The 21,313-nt window shown below is 42.2% G+C and overlaps 1 protein-coding gene across 1 annotated transcript in view; it reads left to right on the forward strand.

The window, feature by feature from the left end:
* The window catches only part of col12a1a (collagen, type XII, alpha 1a), a 270,018-nt gene that overhangs the window by 91,148 nt on the left and 157,557 nt on the right, over positions 1–21,313 (forward strand). Inside the window, exons 21-27 of the mRNA XM_060831214.1 lie at positions 1,651–1,790; positions 2,534–2,663; positions 3,778–3,923; positions 11,617–11,746; positions 13,612–13,751; positions 16,283–16,412; positions 19,748–19,887. Of these exons, the coding sequence (XP_060687197.1) occupies positions 1,651–1,790; positions 2,534–2,663; positions 3,778–3,923; positions 11,617–11,746; positions 13,612–13,751; positions 16,283–16,412; positions 19,748–19,887 (956 nt within the window). The remainder of the gene's footprint in view (positions 1–1,650; positions 1,791–2,533; positions 2,664–3,777; positions 3,924–11,616; positions 11,747–13,611; positions 13,752–16,282; positions 16,413–19,747; positions 19,888–21,313) is intronic.

The raw sequence follows: 21,313 nt of genomic DNA on the forward strand, positions 1-21,313 counted from the left end.
TCATGGAAATGTTCAGAATGAATATGGATAGATTTCTGATCTTATAGGTGTGGAGCAATTTTGGCTTCTGTGAAAGTGGGAGGGGCATGGAATGAACATTATAGTGGGAAAAATGAAGGGGCAGTGTGCCTGCTGTGCTGTGCAAACTAATTGTGGGCTCCGGTGCATGGTTTAAAATAGAGGTGTCCCAATGTGAGAACATTTTTGAGTTGGTGTCAGTCACCTCAATAATTGCAAAGGGAGAGCAGCAAAATGACAAAGCATAAATGAAATGTACCGGGAGAAGGCAATTCAGAAATTTGGGATGAATAATCTTTTTAATACCACTAAATGATCGATCAAGTTAAAAAATCTCACAACGCCAGGTTATAGTCCAACAGGTTTATTTGGAAGCACTAGCTTCCGGAGCACTGCTCCGAATTGACAACCACCTGATGAAGGAGCAGCGTTCCTAAAGCTAGTGCTTCCAATTAAACCTGTTGGACTACAACCTGGTGTTGTGTGATTTTTAACTTTGTGCATCCCGGTACAACATTGGCATCTCCGAAAAATGATCTATCAATATCATCCTATTTCTCCAGGTAATTATTGGGAACAAATTGTACAGCTGCAATGCTACCAGTACAGGCACAATAGGCTGAATGGCCTCCTTCTACACCATAATAGTTGTGTACAGCACTATAAGAAGGGTTGTAGAAAATAATAATACATACATTTCAAGAGAAAATGGTTAAGTGGTAATGTCATCAATATAAATAAACAGATAATATAATGTACTTATGTGAATCCAGAAGTTTATTTTAAGCAACTCAATGAATTTAAACAATTTAGAGCATGTTTTAGTTGTAGGAAATCTGTCTTTACCTAATTGTAGATCCTGTAATTAAGATTCATTCTCTGGACATGGGTGTTGATGACGAGGCGAGTATTTACTATCCATTTCCTAACCACCCTTGAGGAAATGGTGACGGGCCATTTTCTGAAACCTCTGCAGTTCAGCTGGTGACATTCCTGCCTCGTGCTGTTATAGAGAGGTCTGGGAATTTGATCTACCGACAGTGGAGGAATGAGAATACATGTCCAATTCAGGGGAGCGTGGAACTTGGAGGAGTACTTGGAAATAATCATGTTTTCTTGCAACTGCTACCCTTGACTTTCCAAGTGACGGAGAGTGCAGAGTTTGGGAGGTGCAGCTGAAGGAACTTTAGCAAGAAGCTCGGGATTGTCCATCAGACAGGTTGATGAGATGAGATTACTTACAGTGTGGAAACAGGCCCTTCGGCCCAACAAGTCCACACCGACCCGCCGAAGCGCAACCCACCCAGACCCCTACATTTACCCCTTACCTAACACTACGGGCAATTTAGCATGGCCAATTCACCTGACCCCGCACATCTTTGGAACTGTGGGAGGAAACCGGAGCACCCAGAGGAAACCCACGCAGACACGGGGAGAACGTGCAGACTCCACACAGTCAGTCGCCTGAGTCGGGAATTGAACCCGGGTCTCAGGCGCTGTGAGGCAGCAGTGCTAACCACTGTGCCACCGTGCCGCCCTGGGGACTATGAGAAATGAGTGGGTGCTAAGCTAGCAGGGTGAGTACTAGAGGGATCTACTCATACTGTCTCTTGACATTTGCTGTCAATTCAGGTGACTTGAATCCTCCAACAAACCTGGTTACCTCTGAGGCGACTCATCACAGCTTCCGGGTAACTTGGGATCACTCTGATTCAAACTTCGATCGATACAGGGTGGAATACCAACCAGTGGCTGGAGGGAAACCTGAAGAGGTTAGTGAACTGCTTTCCAAATGTTGTGTAAATGTCAATAAAATCAAATTGAGAGAGTTGTTCAGAGGTCAAACATTGGTCTAAGTTTAGAAAATATATACATTTATTTATTATGCATTTGATTCCCCCTCCTGCAGCAACCTCCCCCCCCACCCCCTTGCCCAGCCCCCACACCCAGCATGCTGAGCTGGGCTGTCTAACAGTGGCCTCTGTTTTGTGGGGATGCTGTTACAGAAAAGTCACCTAACTGTATATTCAAAACATATGTGTTCTCCTTGAGTTCACAGGGATAAGAGAGAGTTGCTTTAACATTGCTACTCGCGAGTCAGGGCACTTCCAAACTTCAGCTGTGATCGTTGTGGACCCTGCAATGATTAAGTCTGGGGTGGGCTCAAACTGGAGTGGGAATGCAGTGTCAGATAGACACATGCAGCCTCTTTCAGAGCTGAGGCAGAGAATTTCTGGTTGCCCTCGCTCTGTGTGGCTGCAGTAATGAACTTCTTCTTCTTCCCACTCTTTCAATAAAAGCATGAAGCCATTTCTGTCAACTGGCTTCTTAACTAGTGCAGACACAGGGAATTTCATGCTGCAATTTCACTTACCAATAAATATGGATCAGAATCAAAGATTCAAAACTTCGGATTGTGTACGGAACCACACATGCAGCCTTCTTCCCGTTGCTTGCATTGCTTTACTGTCCCAGTTCATGGCCATATTTGGATGATGACAATGTGCTCTTTCAGGTGTTAGTAAATGGAAGAACCAAGACCACAGTATTGAGAAACCTGCTGCCTGACACGGAATATGTTGTCAATGTGTACGGACTGCTGGAAGGAGAAGTCAGTGAACCTCTCATGGGAACAGAGACCACACGTGAGCCAGATATTATCTACTTGTTTTTACTTTATTACGAGGTCTATGTAACAAAAAAATGTTTGTCAAACCTTTATGATTGTTTTGTTTGAAATCGCTTGATTGTAATGGCAGAACATCCAAATAAACTTGGCTTCAAGCTATTTGTAACTGTTGATGTAGTGAAAACATTCCAAGTCTTTCTTGTCTGGCATATTTCCCTAAACAAAGAGATCGGCCACACAATTTTTCTGGTGCCTCTCTAGCTCTGTTTTGAGTCAGTATCAGCATGCTCGTCAGTGGTGCAGGGAGCAAAACTCGTACAGTTAGTTATGTTCTTCAGTGTACAAGTTAAGGTACATTGCTGGGGCATTGCAGAGGGAGCTGTACTCTGCAACTAACTAGTCATAGAGTCAGAGCGGTCCACAGCATTGAAACAGGCCCTTCAGCGCGACCTGTTCATGCAGCCCAGTTTTCAGAATTAAATAGTTTCATTTGCCTGCGTTTGGTCTGTATCCCTCCTTGGAGATATTGAGGTCTGCAGATGCTAGAAAGTCAAAGTTGATAAAGTGTGGAGCTGGAAAAAGCACAGCAGAGGAGTAGGGGAGTTGACATTTCAGGTTGGAACCTTCCATTAGGACTCCCCCACATTTCCATCCAGATCAATCCCATCCATGGATCTGTTTAAATGCTTCTGAAATGAAGAAATTATACTTGCTTTCACCACTACCTCTGGCAGACCATTCTAGACATTCACCACCCTCTGTGCAAAAACATTGCCTCGTGGACCTTTTGTGTCTCATCCCTCTGACCTTAAACCTATGTCGTCTAATTTTATACTCCCCTACCATAGGGTAGAGCTATTAAACGCCTACCCTATCTAGTGTGCTGCCCCTGACAGGGCAAATCCTTGACTCTGAAATTCACACAGTGGTTCCCCAGCAATGGTTTTCATCCCCTTTCTCTCAGTGCCATTGTGACTTGGAATTTCAAGGCTCCTTTTTGCTTGTCAGAAAATCCATCTCAAGATACCTGAAAGGTGCTGGATGTCAGATAAGAGGATATCACTTTGTGAGTTGACAAATGGCTTTCTTAGCAATTACTTCTTCATGATTTTTAAATTCTTTTTTGACAGTGCCCATTCCTGGTGTGAGAAATCTAAATGTCTACGATATTACCCCGACCACGATGAATGTCAGATGGGAGCCAGCTCGTGGTGCCTCGGGATATATGCTGCTCTACACACCGATGAATGCCAGTCAGCCAGCTGTACAGAAAGAGGTATCGGAAAATATGATTTAATGTCCCTGGTTCCTTCAGGCATTACCAATCAAATTCAATCCTGATTATTAGCTCAAACCAGCTTCTGTGTGATCTGTATTTTGCTTGTGTGTGGACTGAGTAGAGAAGACAAAGAAGCAATTTACTATTCATTCTCAGGGTTAGTGTCATTGACAAAGCCAGTACTTATTGGTCATCTCCCAGTTATCCCTGAGGAGCTGGTGGTTGTGGTGGAAATTCTTCCTCAACCACAGGGGCTTTGCACAGCTAAGAAGACTGCTAGCCCACATCTAGGCAGCTAAAGCCCAACCACATTTATGGGTGGGACTGGAGTCACAAATAAACTCAGCTCAGTTATTTCCCTGGAGACATTGTTAAAAGAGTTGGACTTCTGATGAATATGAAATGTTTTAAATTAAACTCCAATTTGCCAACGACCATACTGGGAGTTCACTACTTTGTGAGGATTACTGATCACGTTCCATAATAATTAGGCTACTGTAATCATATCCTTGCATAAAACAACTGGAGCTGCATTGCAACGTCCCTTTGGCAATTTATTTTATCAGTTTCAAATACAAAATGGCCTGGTCCTGTGAGGCAGCAGTGCTAACCACTGAGCCATCCTGTGTATAACCTCAACATTACATTACACAATTAATAATTGCCACTAGATTCCAATGCCAGATGATTGAGTTGTTGCATTTAGATTTCCACAAACTACTGTGGCATGATTTCAACCCATGACCTAAGGGTCTCTAAGTTATAGAGTGGTGATATTACCACCACACCATCGTCTCCCAAGTCCACCTTGGCACTTAGGGAGTTTAAATTCAGCTAACAAACCAAACAATTTTGAATAAAGCTAGGATCAATAACACTGACATTAAAAAGAAATTAATAGTTAGGTGAAATGGAAGGAAGGCAATTCCCTCTAGTTCACCTGAAAAGGAGCACAGCTCTGAAAGCTTGTGACATCGTATAAACCACTTGGACTATGACCTGGTGTCAAGTGACTTCTGACTTTGTCTGCCCCAGCCCAATACTGGCACCTCCATGTCTTGAAATTAATGGATCAATATATTTTTTAAAAAATCAGTTTCACAACTGTCCCTTCAGGGTGGAAAATGAGTTGACCTTAAGAGTCCTTTGAAATGGCCAAGTGACCCATGCAGTTAAATTCAAAGAGGTGATTCATTGCCCATTACCTCAAGGAAAAGTGGGAATGAGAAATACTGGAACAGCCTGATCCCATGGAAGAGTGAAGAAAGTAAATAAGATCACAAGGAGTAGGCGAAGGAGTAGATGATTTAACCCACGGAGCCTGCTCCATCAACCAATAAGATCATGAGTGACCCACTTGCTCCATAACACCTGACTTCTTTGCAGATTAAAAAAATGTCTGTTTACCTCGAACCTGAATATTTCAATGACTCTACCTCCGCAGTTCTGTATGAAAGAAAATTTCAAAACTCATGGACTCTCTGAGAGATCACTTCTTTTCTTCCACTTTAAATGGGGGCCTTTTACTTTGAAACAATACCCTTAAGTTTTAGATTCCCAATGAGAGGAAACATCTCAACATCCACCCTGTCAAGACCCCTTCAAATCTTATAAGTTTCACTGAGATCACCCCTCATTCTGCTGAACTCCAACAAGTCTCGTTCCAATTAGCTCAACCTATTCTTGTAAGAAATAGGTTGCAGGGACTGGTTTCAATGCAATTAGTGGTGGACAAAGAGAATCAACAGAGGAAGAATATAGCCCGTGCATACATAAGGTCAATGTGTTTGAAAATGTTTTCAGTGAAAAATTCTCAAATGCCCAAAATGCTTGACATTACTCAACTTGTTTCTGAGATCCTTGCCATCTTCGATCCTAGTGTCCTGTCTGTTTGGTTCATCTCTCATAACACTGAGGGAAGGGACCTCCTCTCAGTGCAAGACATATGCATTAGACTAATCTGTTCCATGTTCCAAGCTGATCTCGGACAGCTATGAACACTAGCTGTACTCAATGTGTGTGTTGGATCCCCCAAGGATGTCTTATTAAGACAAATCAACTAATTTGGTTAGCCACTATCTTATTCAGCTTTATCCTAATCAGTTGTGGGAAGGAATTAACCACACCAGCATGAAATAGCACAAGTTATCAATAGACTGCCCACATCAGTTTGAATCCTATCAAAAGTGACTTGACCCAGACATGACACAAGCTGAATTAAACTGAAAAAACAAGAGTAGGTCTCCTCAACTTCACGACAAACATTCAACCAAGTGTCTAACCAGTGTGTCCTGTTATAATGGAGGGTAATTGTTGATAGTAGGAAGCCCTCTGAGTGTGGGGCCATGGAGACCATGGTAGTGTGATTGGATTGGTAATTCAGTGCTGCATGTTAATACTCTGGGATCAGGGGTTCAAATTGCACCATAGAAGCTTAAATTCACTTAATTGATAGATCTACACTAAAAGCTAGTCTCAGTAATGGCAGCCAGGAAACTATCATTGATTTGTGGAAAAAAAAATCTTGTTCACTCATACCTTTTGGGGAAGGAGGTCTGCTGTCATTACCCATTTGGCCTCCATGTGAGTCCAGATCCACAGCAATGCAAGTCTGAACAAGGCACTGAGATAGTTCAAAGGCTGAGAACAAGTTCAAAGGCTGTGAGGTAAGGGCAAGAAATCCTGGCTTTGCCAGTGATACCCACCTCCCTTGAGAGAGTGAAGGGAAAAATAATTCTGACTTGATGAGATTGCGAAATGTTTGTCACGCAGCCCCAGAGCATCAGTGGTGGAGTTCCTCAGCCAAGTGCCTTTGGGCCTTGCATCCTGATCTGCTTCGCGTGAGTTTTCTCTGATCCTGTATTGTTCAGCTCCATTTATAACACTATCCAGAATGAGCCAGCCCAGTCCATGCTCGAACTGACACCCTGTTCAGAGGAAGAAAGCATTTATGCTACAATTTCGAACAATGGCCAGCCCAAAGCAGAGAAAGTTGAGCCTACTCCCCTATCACCAATCTCTTGGGTGTTCTATTGACCAGAAGGGAGACTTAATCAACCATCTTGGCTACATCCAAGGCAGAGGCTTGAGCTCTATTCATCTTCCACTGTATATATGCTCAGTCTTTGCCTGGATGAATACAAATCAACAGTCCATAAAAAGAATTGCAGTGTTTTCTCAAGGATAGTTAAGAATGTGCAATAATTGCTGTTACAGCCAATGAAGCTGATATCCCAGGAATGAATATAAAAAGGAATACAACTGCTGATCACTCTTGCTACTACAACTACTAATCTTTGTTGCATTGTTGTTGCAGTATATATGATCAATAGGAGTCACTGTATTAACACACCCATGCTTGCTTACTACTGGGCCACCTTTCCTATGGAGAAGGACAAGGATTGCAATGTTGTTGGCACAGTGCCCCCTTGTAGGTCACAAACCACCGACTTGGGTACATCTCATTGCTCCTTTATTGCTATTGGGTCAATGTCCTGGAGATTATTCTGCAAGAACTACAGCAGTTCAAGAACAATGCTAATCAGTATCTGCTAGGGATGCCACTGTCAACACAGAAACACATTATTAGCAATATCCAGGCCTGCATGACCGATCACTAACTTCCAGCCCTGCTTCCTGTGATCTTGATATCCAGCTCAGTGATATGATCTTCAAGGAGAAAGTGAGGACTGCAGATGCTGGAGATCAGAGCTGAAAATGTGTTGCTGGAAAAGCGCAGCAGGTCAGGCAGCATCCAAGGAGCAGTAGAATCGACGTTTCGGGAATACTTCGTGAAGAAGGGCTTATGCCCGAAACATCGATTCTCCTGCTCTTTGGATGCTGCCTGACCTGCTGCGCTTTTCCAGCAACACATTTTCAGCTCATCAGTGATATGATCCCTTTATCTAGCTCTCTGACCTACCTACTTCCTGCAGCTTGGATGATTTTCCTTAAATCTATTTGAAAGTAAGGTACATATTCTACCCCTATATAAGGTATGGTTTCTTTGAAGGTTCCTTAATGTACTTTTGGGAAGGAAACTGCCACCTTTATCTGATCTGGCCTATACGTGGTTCCAGACTCACAGTAACATGGTCGACCCTTGTCTGCCCTCTGGGCAATTAGGGATGGGTAACAAATGCTGGCCTAGCCAATGACACCCTCATCCCGTGAATGAATAAAGAAAAAAAACTGAATTCAGCCATCCCCTTTGCCAACTAATGATATTTTGGTACATGACGAATTAATGATAGTTCTGTTTGTAATGCTTAACTATTGTTGAAAATGTTTGGACTTTGATTGTGTAGGGGAGCTGGTGGTATCATGACAATGCCACTGTACTAGTAATGTAGAGAAGGGCTTTTGCCTGAAACGTCGAATCACCTGCTCCTCGGATGCTGCCTGACCTGCTGTGCTTTTCCAGCACCACACTCTTGACTCTAATCTCCAGCATTTGCACTCTTCACTTTCATCAAGTAATTTAGAGAGCCAAGCAATTGTTCTGGGTCATGGATTCTAATCCCACCATGGCAGACAATGACATTTGAATAAAATAATGTAGAATTAAAAGCCAGCCTCATGATGGCCAGATAACTAACAATTGTTGTAACATACATCATTTAAGAAGGAAATCTGCCATCTTTACTCTGGTCTGATAAACATGTGACTCCAGACCTAATACAAAGTGACCTACTCTTAACTCCCCTCTGAAATAGCCCAGAGGATCAATCAGTTTGAGGGCAACTAGGGATGGATGACAAATGCTGGCAATACTTGCATTCCATATGAGAATTTTAAAAAAACAATGCTATTAAAGAACCACTTTGCTTGATTAATTTTTTTTTCAGAAAACAATGAGAAACAAGCAATTTCACTGGCAGTGAAACATGATCTTGAGCTACAGTCTCCACAGTATTTCATCCTGTGTTAAGAAACAGCTAACCAGTTTCACTCACCGTCTGCCTCACATCACATTCAGTTTTATTGCTCAGACAGCTACAATCTTTAGTCATAATCTCTCTCACTCTCTCTCTCTCTCTCTTTTAAGAGATTTTAACACATGCAAATATTTTCCCATTTAAGTGACTTAGCTTGTGAAAACAGAATTATACATGCACTAAGTGGGCTTGTTAAACTTTAGCCAAACCTCTCTGAAACGTTTACAGAGTGCCTAACACATCATTGTGTGACCCTATGCAGAGCATAAGCAGCACTTCAGCTCCACTTTGACTTTGGCATGCGTCTCACTTTAGAAAGGCAGAATCGTCAAAGTTGTAGGGAGGCCAGCCACAGAGTTAATGTTGGTCAACATAATTAGGTGATTTATGTCTTGAACTTAAGAACTGTTGAGTAAGAATTTATAGGAGAACTCCTGCAGTCCTGAATTGTCAGCAGTGGCTCAGTGTCAGACGAGGTTATAGTTTCTAATCCCTACTCTAGTGGCTTGAACATATAATTCAGGCTAGAAGTTGGAAATACTGAACCTCAAATGAGGTATTAAACTGTGTCCTTACCAATTGGATGCAAAAGATTATACGTAATTTTAAAGAAAGGATTGGAGAGTTTTCTCCAGTTCCAGCCTAAAAGAGTCATTCAGACACAGAATCATAATCCCAAACTAAACTATTCTCACCTGCCTGCTCCTGGTCCATATCCCTCCAAACCTTTACTTTTCGTGTATGTATCCAAATAATTTTTAAAAGTTGTAATTGTACCCACATCCACTATTTCCACAGGAAGTTCATCTCACACGCAAACCACCTTCTATGTAAATAAATTGCCCCCACGTATTTGTTAACGCTCTCTCCTAACGCTTTAAAAATGTCCCCCCGCCTGGTCTTAAAATCTCCCATCCTAGGGCAAAGACAACTACCATTAACACTATCTAAACCTCTCATTTTATAAACTTCTATAAGGTCACCCCCTCAACCTCCTATGATCCAATGAAAAAGTCCCAGTCTATCCAGTTTATAACTCAAACTTTCCATACTTGGCAACGTTCTGATAACTCTCTTCTGAACTCCCTCCAGCTTAATAATATCCTTCCTATAAACCAAAAAGAATTGCAGATGCTGGAAATGTGAAACAAAAACAGACATTGCTACAAAACCTCAGCAGGTCTGGCAGCATCTGTTGAGAGAAATCAGAGTTAACATTTCAGGCCCAGTGACTCTTCCTCAGAATTGATGGTAGATAGGAAAAGGATTTTTTTATACAGAAGATAGAGTGGAGGAGGAGGAGAAAAAGGTGGAGATAGAGCTCAAAGACAGAGAAAAACAGTTAGATAGACAAAGGAATATTAGAAGTCAGTCTGAGGAAATGAGTAGCTGCTAATGGGGACGATTAGTGACTGACAATGAGTAGTGTGTAGTAGCAGCCCATGTAATAACAGGCCGGGTATACAGGAGGTGAGCGAAAACATGGGGAAGGACACTCAAACCCTAACACTCAGTGGTCCAGAAGGCTGCAGTGTTCCCAAATGATAAATGATGTGTTGTTCTGACGTAAGTTTACTCGCTGAGCTGGAAGGTTCGGTTTCAGATGTTTCATCACCATACTATCATCAATGAGCCTGTGGACGAAGCACTGGTGGGATGGTCCACTTTCTGTTTGTGTTTCGGTTGCTCTGAGATTGGCTGGAGCACTGCAGCAGAAAGATAATTTATATTTGATATAATCTGTTCCCAAAATGCTTTACAGCCAATTAAATAAATTGTTAAGATCAGGGTAGAATTTTATGAGCTGCCTGGGTCCCAACTTCCTCAACTATTAATAGGCTTCTGCCCTTCAACAACAGGAAGCCCACCTTAGAGAGCTGCTGATCTATCAGAGGCCTGTGTCTCTTCAGCATTTTGGGACAGAGACATGTGGTATTGGATTGGAATTTAGTAAATATTATGAAGTTCTGAGAGGAGCTCAGCTCACAGGCCCAGGCAAGATGGCAGGCTGGGGTGTGGGGGTATAGTTGTGATGCACTTTGGGTAGAGGGGTTGAGAGGTCAGTGGGGTGAAGGCAACCTGGTTGGGAGTTGGAAGGCAGCAAAACCTCAGATAGGACATTTGGAAATTTTGGGGGGGGGGGATACCCTCTCCCTTTGTCTGGCAACAACCCATGATGGAGGGTTGATGGCACCTCTTCTGTCATTGGTTAAATCCCGTGAACAGTCGAAGCAGTCTTTTTTGGGAACTAATTGCCTGCTGAAGGACTTCAATTGATCCATTGCTGGAGGGGGCACCTGACAGCACACTCATTGTTGATATAATTGTGGCATTTGGTGGGGCCAGGAGGGTGCGAAAAAGGCATGCTTGATTTAACTAGTACCCTCACCCCCAATCTTCAAACCTGTTGAAGTGGGTGCACAAAGTCTAGCCCATTAACATGGGAATATGATGCGAATAGGGAAAAATGGCTGCTAATCTACGCACATCAAGCTCCCAAACACAGCAATGTGCTGTCAGCCAAACAAATCTGTTCTTTAATGACCTTGATTGCTGGATCAATATTACTCTCACACATATTCAACTTCATGTAGTAAGTGTCACACAGAAGATCAGTTGGAAAGAAAAACAAGGAATGATGCATGAAATTGTCATCAATTTCATTGTGATTTAAAGTGAGTTTGTAATAATGCTGCTCTTTTTTCCTCATTATCCCCCATAATATTACAAATGATTGATCTTTTCTCTTGCAGATCAAAGTTGGCCCTGATAACACTGATGTGAGGCTGGACAATTTATTTCCCAACACTGAGTATACCCTTACAATTCACGCCTTGTACAACGATGTCCCCAGTGATCCACTGAGTGTGCAGGCAACTACCTGTAAGATATTTTAATTACACAGTCTCCAAAGCTTGCAGATTTTCACCCAGTTCAGGAGATTGAATTTCTGGCATGCAATATTAACCACAAATCTTTGCATTTCAAATTTGAGTATCTATCTTTTCAATAGCGAAGTTTATCCATTTCATTGAGCAAAACAGCATCTTTGTTTTGCAGTTTCCCAGTTCAGGCCATGCAGGTGGAAGCAGGAAGATAGACAAGGCACAGGGAGAAGTGAGCAGGTAAACCTATGGTAGACAGAACTCAGAGTGAAGACCTTGTACCTTTTGGATCAAAAGAAATCCATTTGGAATTGGAACTCATGGAAGCACAGTGGAATTTGTTTCCTTGCTGATATATCATGAAAGATAAGCGTACATATACTGGAAACATGGAAGGAAGAGACATGAATAGGACTGAAAGGAATAGATGAGAGTATCACACATAATGATAGAAAAGTGATGGAAATATTAAGAAGAATGATCTTACCTTAGTATTTATCCAGGAGACAGAATAGATAAATATTTCAGTGAATTAAGTGCAGTGCTGATCATCATATTGTCTAAACGATATAGAAGAATACAGAAGGATGAAGAGCTCTCTTCGGAGGGTTGGTGCAGACTTCATGGGCCAAATGGCTTTTTTTCTGCACTGTAGGGATTCTATGTTTCTTTGGTTCATTGGAGAGGCTACAGAAGATGTTTCTGAAGACGATACCAAATATGTATCAGTATCCATTTCAGAAAAGGATTAGCAAGCTGGTCTCTTTTATCATGGGTTCAGAAAAGGTTGAAGGGTCCCCAAAAGAGATCTTTACGTTACAATGGGTTTTGTTAGAGTGGGTACAGAGAGATTGATTCCTTTTTTGTGGGAAGCGCTTAGAGGTCTTCAAGATAACGTAGTCACCAAGACATTGGTAGGTGAAAAAAACTTATTTCTTAAGATGGATGTTCTCAGCGCAGGCAGTGCTTAAAGTAAATAATACAGATATATTTAAGGAAAGGCTCAACAAGAATATGTGGAAGAAAGGCATAAAGGATAATGCTCATAGATTTAAATGTGAATGGTGATGGGAGGAATCTCAGGGGAAGCATAACATGAGCATAGGAGAAAGTGAGGACTGCTGGAGATAAGAGTTAAGAGTGTGGTGATGGAAAAGCACAGCAGGTCAGGCAGCATCCGAGGAGCAGAAGAATTGATGTTTCGGGCATAAGCCCTTCATCAGGAATGAAGAAGAGCTTATGCCCGAAACGTCGATTCTCCTGCTTTCCTGTTGAAGGGCTTATGCCCGAAACGTCGATTCTTCTGCTCCTTGGATGCTGCCTGACCTGCACCACACTCTTGACTCTGATCTCTAGCATCTGCAGCCCCCACTTTCTCCTCATAATATGGGCATCACCTGGTTGAGTCAGATAGTCTAATTCTATGCTGTATGTCATGAATAATCCTGCACAAAGTTATGAGAAGACCAATGTAATGTTGACTTTTATCATATGATGGCTATCACATGAGTTCGGGTGCAAATCTCAGAATGGTTCTAATTCATCCTTGAAAGCTTCACTTTCTTCAGAAATCCTTATGTTTTTTTCAGAGTAAAAATCGATTCCACTGTGACAAGTTAAAGACAAATTCTAGTCTTTTGAGAATTATTTTAGTCTCTGAAAGATTAGTGCAGAGATTAGTTTAACATCAGTGTGAAAAATTAGATGTTCTCAGAAGAATTTAAACACGTTCTGGAAGGAGCCACATAATGTAGCCACGGTGTGTCATGTCAAAACTCAGTACCTGATTTTGTTTTGACTTGCTTCCTAGTATTTTGTCACCTGTTTTTCTCTGTTGAGCTCTGTTTCATTCTGTCTCCACAGTGCCACTGGGTGGACCCAGGAATATCTGGTTTTCCGATGTCACTCACAGTCACATACGGGCCCACTGGGATCCTGCACCAGGCAGAGTGCTTAAATATGTGATTAAATACAATGAAGTGGGTGATGAGACCGTCAAGGAGGTGAGGTGATATGTTCCATTGCAGAGTAACATGATTTTTAAAAAATTCGTTGTATATTTGTTGCCCGCTTTATCTTAAAGAAAAAGGTTTTAAGGTTCTTGTTAAGTTAGGGCATGAAAGGTTATCGGGATAGATGGAAATACTCAGATCAGCTATGATTTTATTAAATGGTGGAGCTGGTTAGAAATAGGGAGCATTAAAAATAAATCAAAGACCTGTGTAGATGCTGCAGATCTGATACAAACAAAAGTTGGAAATTGCTGGAGAATCTCAGCGGGTCTGGCAGCAGCTGTGCAGAGAAAGCAGTCAATTAGCTCAGTGGGCTAGATGGTTTGCGATGCAGAGTATGTGGGTTCAGTTCCTATCTTGACTGAAGTTGCAACGAAGGTCCCTCTTTCTCAGCCTCTTCCGCTCGCCTGAGGTGTGTAAAGAATTAACATGACCCTTCTTCAAGACTGTTGGGTTTCTACAGCCATTTCCGTGTTTAAAAGTAGGAAGCCTTGTGGCAACTGTGCAAGGCATTAATAGGATAGCTGTTTTGCTGTCCATATTTAACGAGGGAAATCCTTGCATTGTAAACAGTTCAGAGAAGGTTCTCATGGGTTATTCCTGGGATAAAGGATTTATTTTGAGAGGAAAGGTTGGGCAGATTGGGCTTGGAATCACTGGAGTTTGCAAGAATGAAAGGTGACCTTATTTGTACATCTAAGACACAGAGGTACCATGACAGAGTAGCTGCTGAGAGAATATTTATGCTTGTAGGGGAATCAAGAGCTTTCATGGGTCTTCCATTTAAGATGCATTTGTCATGAAAGAAGGTCATTCATCCTGAGACAAAGCTATAAATCACACAACTCCAGGTTATAGTCTGATTCTGTGTCTTATGATTTTATTCTCCACAACAACCTGATGAAGGAACAATGCTCTGAAAGCTAGTGCTTCCAAACAAACCTGGTGTATTATAACCTGGTGTTTTATGGTTTTTAACTTTGTCTACTCCAGGCTCTCCACATCATTTATCCTTTGAAATGTGTACCCAGAGAGGAATAAAAGTTGGATCATTGTCTACAAAAGGAAGTCAAAGGTTATAGGCTGCAAGATTGAGTTCGGGCAGGATATTAATGAATGACGGAGCAGACTCAGAGGCCAATTAGTCCACTGCTGTTCCTATTTCTGATGACCTTCCATTCCTCCAACAACCTAACATTTTCATTATCACTTTTATCGATATGATATTGACAACGTAATCAGAATTCAAATCCTCAAACTCTCCACAGTGAGATTTGAATGCCCAAGCTCTGGATTATTCATCCAAGCTTGTGGAGAATTTAAATTTGAGTCAAAAATAATCTCTAAATAAAGATGAGTTGTGTCAAAGTCCTATCAATCGTTACCAAAGGAAGTCCATCACTCGCTTCTCAAGGGGCAACAGGGAATGGACTAAATACCTATCTTGTCAGTGATGACTATATTCTGAGATGAAATAATTGAAATGGCCAGCATATTTTCTTCCCTTGAGAGGGTGGTGTTGGAGTGCTTTCATAAGTTGTCATTTAGGGAGTCAATTAGCTCAGTTGGTTGGATGGCTTGCAATTAAGAATGACAGCAACAGTGTGGGTTCAACTCCTGTACTGACTGAGGTTACAGTGATGGTCTCACCTTCTCAACCTGTCCTCTCGCCTGATGTGTGGTGACCCTCAGGTTAAACCACTACCAGTTGTCTATCTCTAATGAGCAAGTGGGACTATAATGCCTATACTTTTAATTTGCCAATCATAGTCGGTTATGACTGAGAGTGTTGCTAGATTAGAGGAGAGTGATGAAGCAAACCACAAGTTGGAAAACAAGACTCAGAATTGAAGAGAACCATGATTAGGATGGGTGGTGGGAAACAACAAAATGCAAGACTGGCAAACGGAGTGAACTTAGTTACATGAGTTGACCCAAAGAAAAGCACATCTCTTAAACCAGATCGTATGGTATTTGAATCTTGTCACTAAGTAACTCAGTTATGACAAGAACATTCTTCCAGGATAGTTATACAATTCCGTAGACTGGGTGAGTTTGATGGAGAAAGACAAATAAGCTCCAATAGACTTCTCCCATTGTCCCTTTGTGATTCCAGGGGAGATGATGGCTTAGTGGTATTATTGCTGGACTCTTAATCCAGAGACTCAGATAATGCTCTGGGGACCCAGGTTTGAAACCTGCCACAGCAGATGGTGGGGTTTGAATTCAACGAATATCTGAAAATAAGAGTCTACGATGATCAGTAATCGATTGTTGGGAAAAATCCATCTGGGTCACTCATGTCCTTTAGGGAAGGAAACTGCCATCTTTCCATGGTCTGGCCTCCAGGTGACCCCAGACCCATAGCAATGTGCTTGGCTCTTAACTGCCCTCTGGGCAATAAATGGTGGCCTAGCCCTCATCCCATGAATGAATTAATAAAACCTTTACATTGCATTTTGCTATGAATTCACTCTGTTACCTGAACAAGTGTAACCAATATCTTTTCTTCAACCCAATAGGTGGAAATCCCCGGCAATGAGAACTCAGTGCCACTATCAGGCCTTGTGTCACAGACGGAGTATAAGGTTGCAGTTACTGCGGTACATGATCATGGCCCCTCAGCTCCCCTGATTGGGAGAGAAAACACCTGTAAGTGAGACACTTCAGTCAAAATATTGAGGGCTTCCATTGAGCCTGTAACAAATCTAATAGTTTCAGGCACACTGAGAAGCAAGAAAGGCTTTGATTGTTCATCTTGGAGCAGGGAACGTGAACAGGAGATCAAATGGAGGTGCTCAAAATCATGAAGCACTCCAATATAGTAAAGGAGGAAAGATCATTTTGCGTCATTAACCAATGGACACCAAATTTTTGATAGTTGACAACAAACAGTAGAGCAGAGAAGGATTTTGTTTTAACCCAGTGAGCTGTTCTGATTAGAACCGTGCTGACTGAATAAGTGGTGGAAGCAAGTTCAACAGTAGCTTTCAAATAGGAATTAGATTAATACTTCGAACCATAACATTGTTACAGCACAGAAGGATGCCATTTGGCTCGTTATGTCTGTGTATTGACTTTTTAATGTGAGTACCTCAACTAAGTTCTAGTCTAGAACTTTGCCTATACACCCGCTAATATGTTCTATTCAAATAAATATCCAATTTCTGTGAGCATCTCTGTCAATATGTTGTTGAAGTCTAACTTACAATGACAGCAGGCTGTAAGGTTAGTTGTATGATAGGTTATCCCCCACATCCATGCCACCTCCTAATGCCCCCACGATAAAACAATTATCCAATGCACAGAGACGTTTTATTCTCCCAGATCTATGTCTTCACTGAAAGTGACCTAGACCCCTTTGGATGCTTAATTCATCAGAAGAGTTGGTTCCTTGATCTTTGAGTTAATCTCACTGGGTGAAATGTGGTGCCCTTCCCCATGGCAGGCTTGGTAAGGGGCTGGTGTTTAATCAGTTGGTTGGGAGTCTGCTGCAAATGCCCCCTGGATGGCTCAGCCACCCAGTGCCAACTGAGAATTTCGAGTGGGTCTTTAATATCTGCTACAGGGCCTCATCCTGCTCCAGGCAAGTTTGAACCCAGACACAGTAAAGGTTTTGTGGAATGGAAGCTCAATGAACAAACGTGTGCGAGGTTGCTGGCAGGTTCTCCTTGTGGGAAATGGAGGAATAGTGAGTGTAGTAGAGGTGGGTGACAGCAGTTGAGGAAGGTGTGGAATCTCAAAATCGCTTCAGATTGGAAGTGTCTAATTGAAAGACTTGACATCAGAAATCAGGAAGCCCTCTGCTGACAACAAACTCATCGCCTGTGGCCTCCAAGCCTTGAGCACCCTCCATGCCCCCCATCATCACTCAGCTGTGGCCTGTATCCTGATAATGGCTGTAATACTCCCAGCAACAATTGCTTTCTCTGTGCCACTGCTGCTCTTCAATAGATCTGATCAGGCAGCAAACCCTCAGGTCATTGATCCAGTATGGTGCTGAATGATGATGATAATAGCCTAACAGAGGAGACAAGGGGCCTCTCACTGTCTCCGTCGCCAGGGAACCAGAACCCTTCCAACCTCCATTCAAAGCGCAGCAGGTCAGGCAGCATCCAAGGAACAGGAGATTCAACGTTTTGGGCATAAGCCCTTCTTCAGGAATGAAGAAGGGCTTATACCCGGAAGGTCGAATCGCCTGTTCCTTGGATGCTGCCTGACCTGCTGTGCTTTTCCAGCAACACATTTTCAGCTTTGATCTCTAGCATCTGCAGACCTCACTTTCTCCCCAACCTCCATTCAAAACCATCCACTCGCTCAGCAAATAGTGTGCTGAGTGGGAAGTGTGCATTGCACACCTGATCAAGGAATGGTTAAAAACTAACTGAAGTTCCTCCAGTGTCTGAATATTCCATTTACTCAATGCAAACAACCATGTTGAGATGGACGTAATTCACCAGAAACTGGAATTTTCGTAAGACACAGTTTCCATCTGATCAGACTCCTCAGATTTCCCAACAGAGATCAAGTCATATTCATTCATTAGATGTCTGATACTGCCAACACCAGTATTTGTTGCTCATCCCTCAGTGCCTTGGTGAACCAATCTTGAACCACTGGAGTCCTCAGGGTACTTATGTCCATTTATGGTGCTATTACAGGGGACCGACAATGAAGGATTAGCAGTGCAGCTCCAAGCAGTTTATATCACCAATATAGTTCCAAACCATGATGGTGTGTGATTTGGAGGAATGGTGTTCCCGTGTGTCTGCTGGCTTTATCCTTGTCATGGGTTTGGGAAGGGTTGTCAAAAGAACCCGAGTGAGTTTCTGCAGTGAATCTTGTAGAAAGTACACACTGCTGTTACTGTGCATGGGTGTTGAAGGGAGTGAGTCTTAATACTGGTCCTTCTGCTATAACGCATGTTTCATTAACATGAATTCACTAAAACTTGATTGATGAATTGGGGACACTGTTTCAAAAGCATGAACTTTTAAAATGTGTTGGCTGGAACGTGATTACATCACCAACACTTTAAGCGCTGTTTCTAAAGCGCAATTTTTCTACAATGTGGGGTTGCAAAAGAATGCAACCATTGCGTTATAGAAGAACTATCTTTAGTTGAGGTGCTGATCAAATTGGCGGCTTTGTCCTGGATTGTGTAAACTTTCTTCAGTGTTGTTGGAGCTGCACTCATCCTGACAAGTTGAGAATATCCCACAATATTCTGAGCAATGCTTTCCAAATTGGATGTATGATATATAGGACATCATGTGTCTATCCCTGCAGGGCTCTGAAAGTCATAAAGATGTCAATTTGGCACTGGTCGGAACGTGTTGTGATATAAAGTTCAATATGTTTAGAGATTGTAGAGTAAGATAAAAACCAGAACCTATCCCCAAATGACTTGCCAGACACTGAAAAAATGCAAAGCAAGAGATGAAACACAGCACTTAATTGGAAATGATATATTAGAATTGAGCAAAAACTGTGTTTTTAAGTCTTCACTGTGCTGGGAGAGAGTTATTCCTGATTATTATATACAAGAGAATCAATGGCCAGATGTTTGCACATATTAGAGATCTTCTTACTGCCATCAGCTCATGGCAATGTAGATTTGCCTACTGTGACTTTGTATCTGTCTTTTGTCCTAAATCTTGCTGATGTCTTCCCTGATGGAACACTTCTTAAAATCTGCCTCCTTGGCGAAGCTTCTGATCACCTGAGGAGAAATCCTATTCTTTGTTTGTTGTCAATTCAGTTTTTTTAAACTGTCAATGCTCCTTTGAAACATCTTTACTGCATTAAATGTACTATATAAATGTAAGTTATTCGTGTTAGAACATCAGATAACAGTGACAGTATCTTGAAACGTTTTCTTGTATTCTGCTTCCTTTCCTGACTATTCTACTGGGCCATGATCCTGTTATCAGTGCTCATGTCATGTACATTTAAGGTTCCACAGCTTCTGTTTTCTCTCACTGCAGTGGTTGTCCCAGCTCCATCAAACCTACGCTTCACTGACATTGGGGAGAGGCGTTTCCGTGTCCACTGGGATCATGGAGCAAGGGATGTTGCCCTCTACAGACTCTCCTGGGTTCCATCTGGAGGAGGGGAAAGAAAAGAGGTGAGGAGATCAGTGCTTTCTGCTTCTGTTATCATTTTGATTTCCCCTTAAAGAGGTGAATGTGATGCAAATTGCAGATGGGCAGATCTTCAGATGTGTGGAAATGTTCCTGCTGTACACCATTGATGTTCATCAGGTTTTTGTCATTCCTTCCATCGTTTGCAGATGAATTTCATACTCTGCTGAATTCCAGCTCAGTGAATCCATCTCAACTGGCTCATATAATAATGACTGGGAATGCCAATGGGACATTTCACTGTGATGGGACTCACAACAGCATTCAATCCTATTTTCAACCCAAAATCCATGTGTGTGAACAGGCATTTGGATAGGGTGGGGAATGGGACAGTTTATAGTAAACCCCAAGCCCTGACTGTACCAAGTCAGAAGTAACACGGCACCAGATTATAGTCCAACAGGTTTATTTGAAATCACAAGCTTTTGGAGCGCTGCTCCTTCGTTAAGTGAAGTCAGGAGAGCAGCGTTACGAAAGCTTGTGATTTCAAATAAACCTGTTGCATTATAACCTGGTGTTGTGTGACTTCTGACTTTGTCCACCCAAGTCCAACACTGGCACCTCTACATCCTTACTGTACCAGGAAGGGACTAGTTTGGTCCTATAGCACAGACTGGATGAACCCGTTGAGGTTTGCGGAGAGTCATCCTTGTCTAAAGACTTCTGCAGACCTCCCCCAGTATGAAACTGAAAAAAACCCTTTATTTTCAAATTGTTGGTCTTTCCCATAGACTTGAAAAGAAATACACATTCAGAAATTTCGAAAGGGAACCCTGATGCACAGTTGTTCACCTTACTTAGTCGCAAGCGCTTCAAATGTACACAAAAACAGATGACTTTTGAGAGCTACTTCACAATCATGTTGTTTTAAAAGAAAAAGGCGGCACGGTGGCACAGTGGTTAGCACTGTTGCCTCACTGCACCAGAGACCAGGGTTCAATTCCCACCTCAGGCGACTCCCTGTGTGGAGTTTGCACATTGTCTGCGTGGGTTTCCTCCAGGTGCTCCGGTTTCCTCCCACAATCCAAAAATGTGTAGGTTAGGTGAATTGGTCATGCTCAATTGCGTGTAGGGGAATGGGTCTGGGTGGGTTGTGCTTTGGCAGGTCGGTGTGGATTTTTGGGCCAAAGGGCCTGTTTCCACGCTGTAAATAATCTAAACTAAAAAAACATAATCTAATCTAATCATGGTGACAAAAATGCTTGTAAGTTAATCATTTAACACTTCAGATACACCGAAAAACCCATATGTCACTAATTTTCAAATTAAACCTAAAAATAAATGATAAATAAAAATAAAGGGGAAGAGTCCTTTCAATCACTTGTAGCAAAGTCCATAAACATATTCTTTACCTTTGCATTCATATTATGGCTACACAAATTGATTTTGACCATTGCGCATTAGTGATGT

The sequence above is a fragment of the Hemiscyllium ocellatum genome, chromosome 10 (assembly GCF_020745735.1).
Source record: "Hemiscyllium ocellatum isolate sHemOce1 chromosome 10, sHemOce1.pat.X.cur, whole genome shotgun sequence".
Taxonomy (NCBI): domain Eukaryota; kingdom Metazoa; phylum Chordata; class Chondrichthyes; order Orectolobiformes; family Hemiscylliidae; genus Hemiscyllium; species Hemiscyllium ocellatum.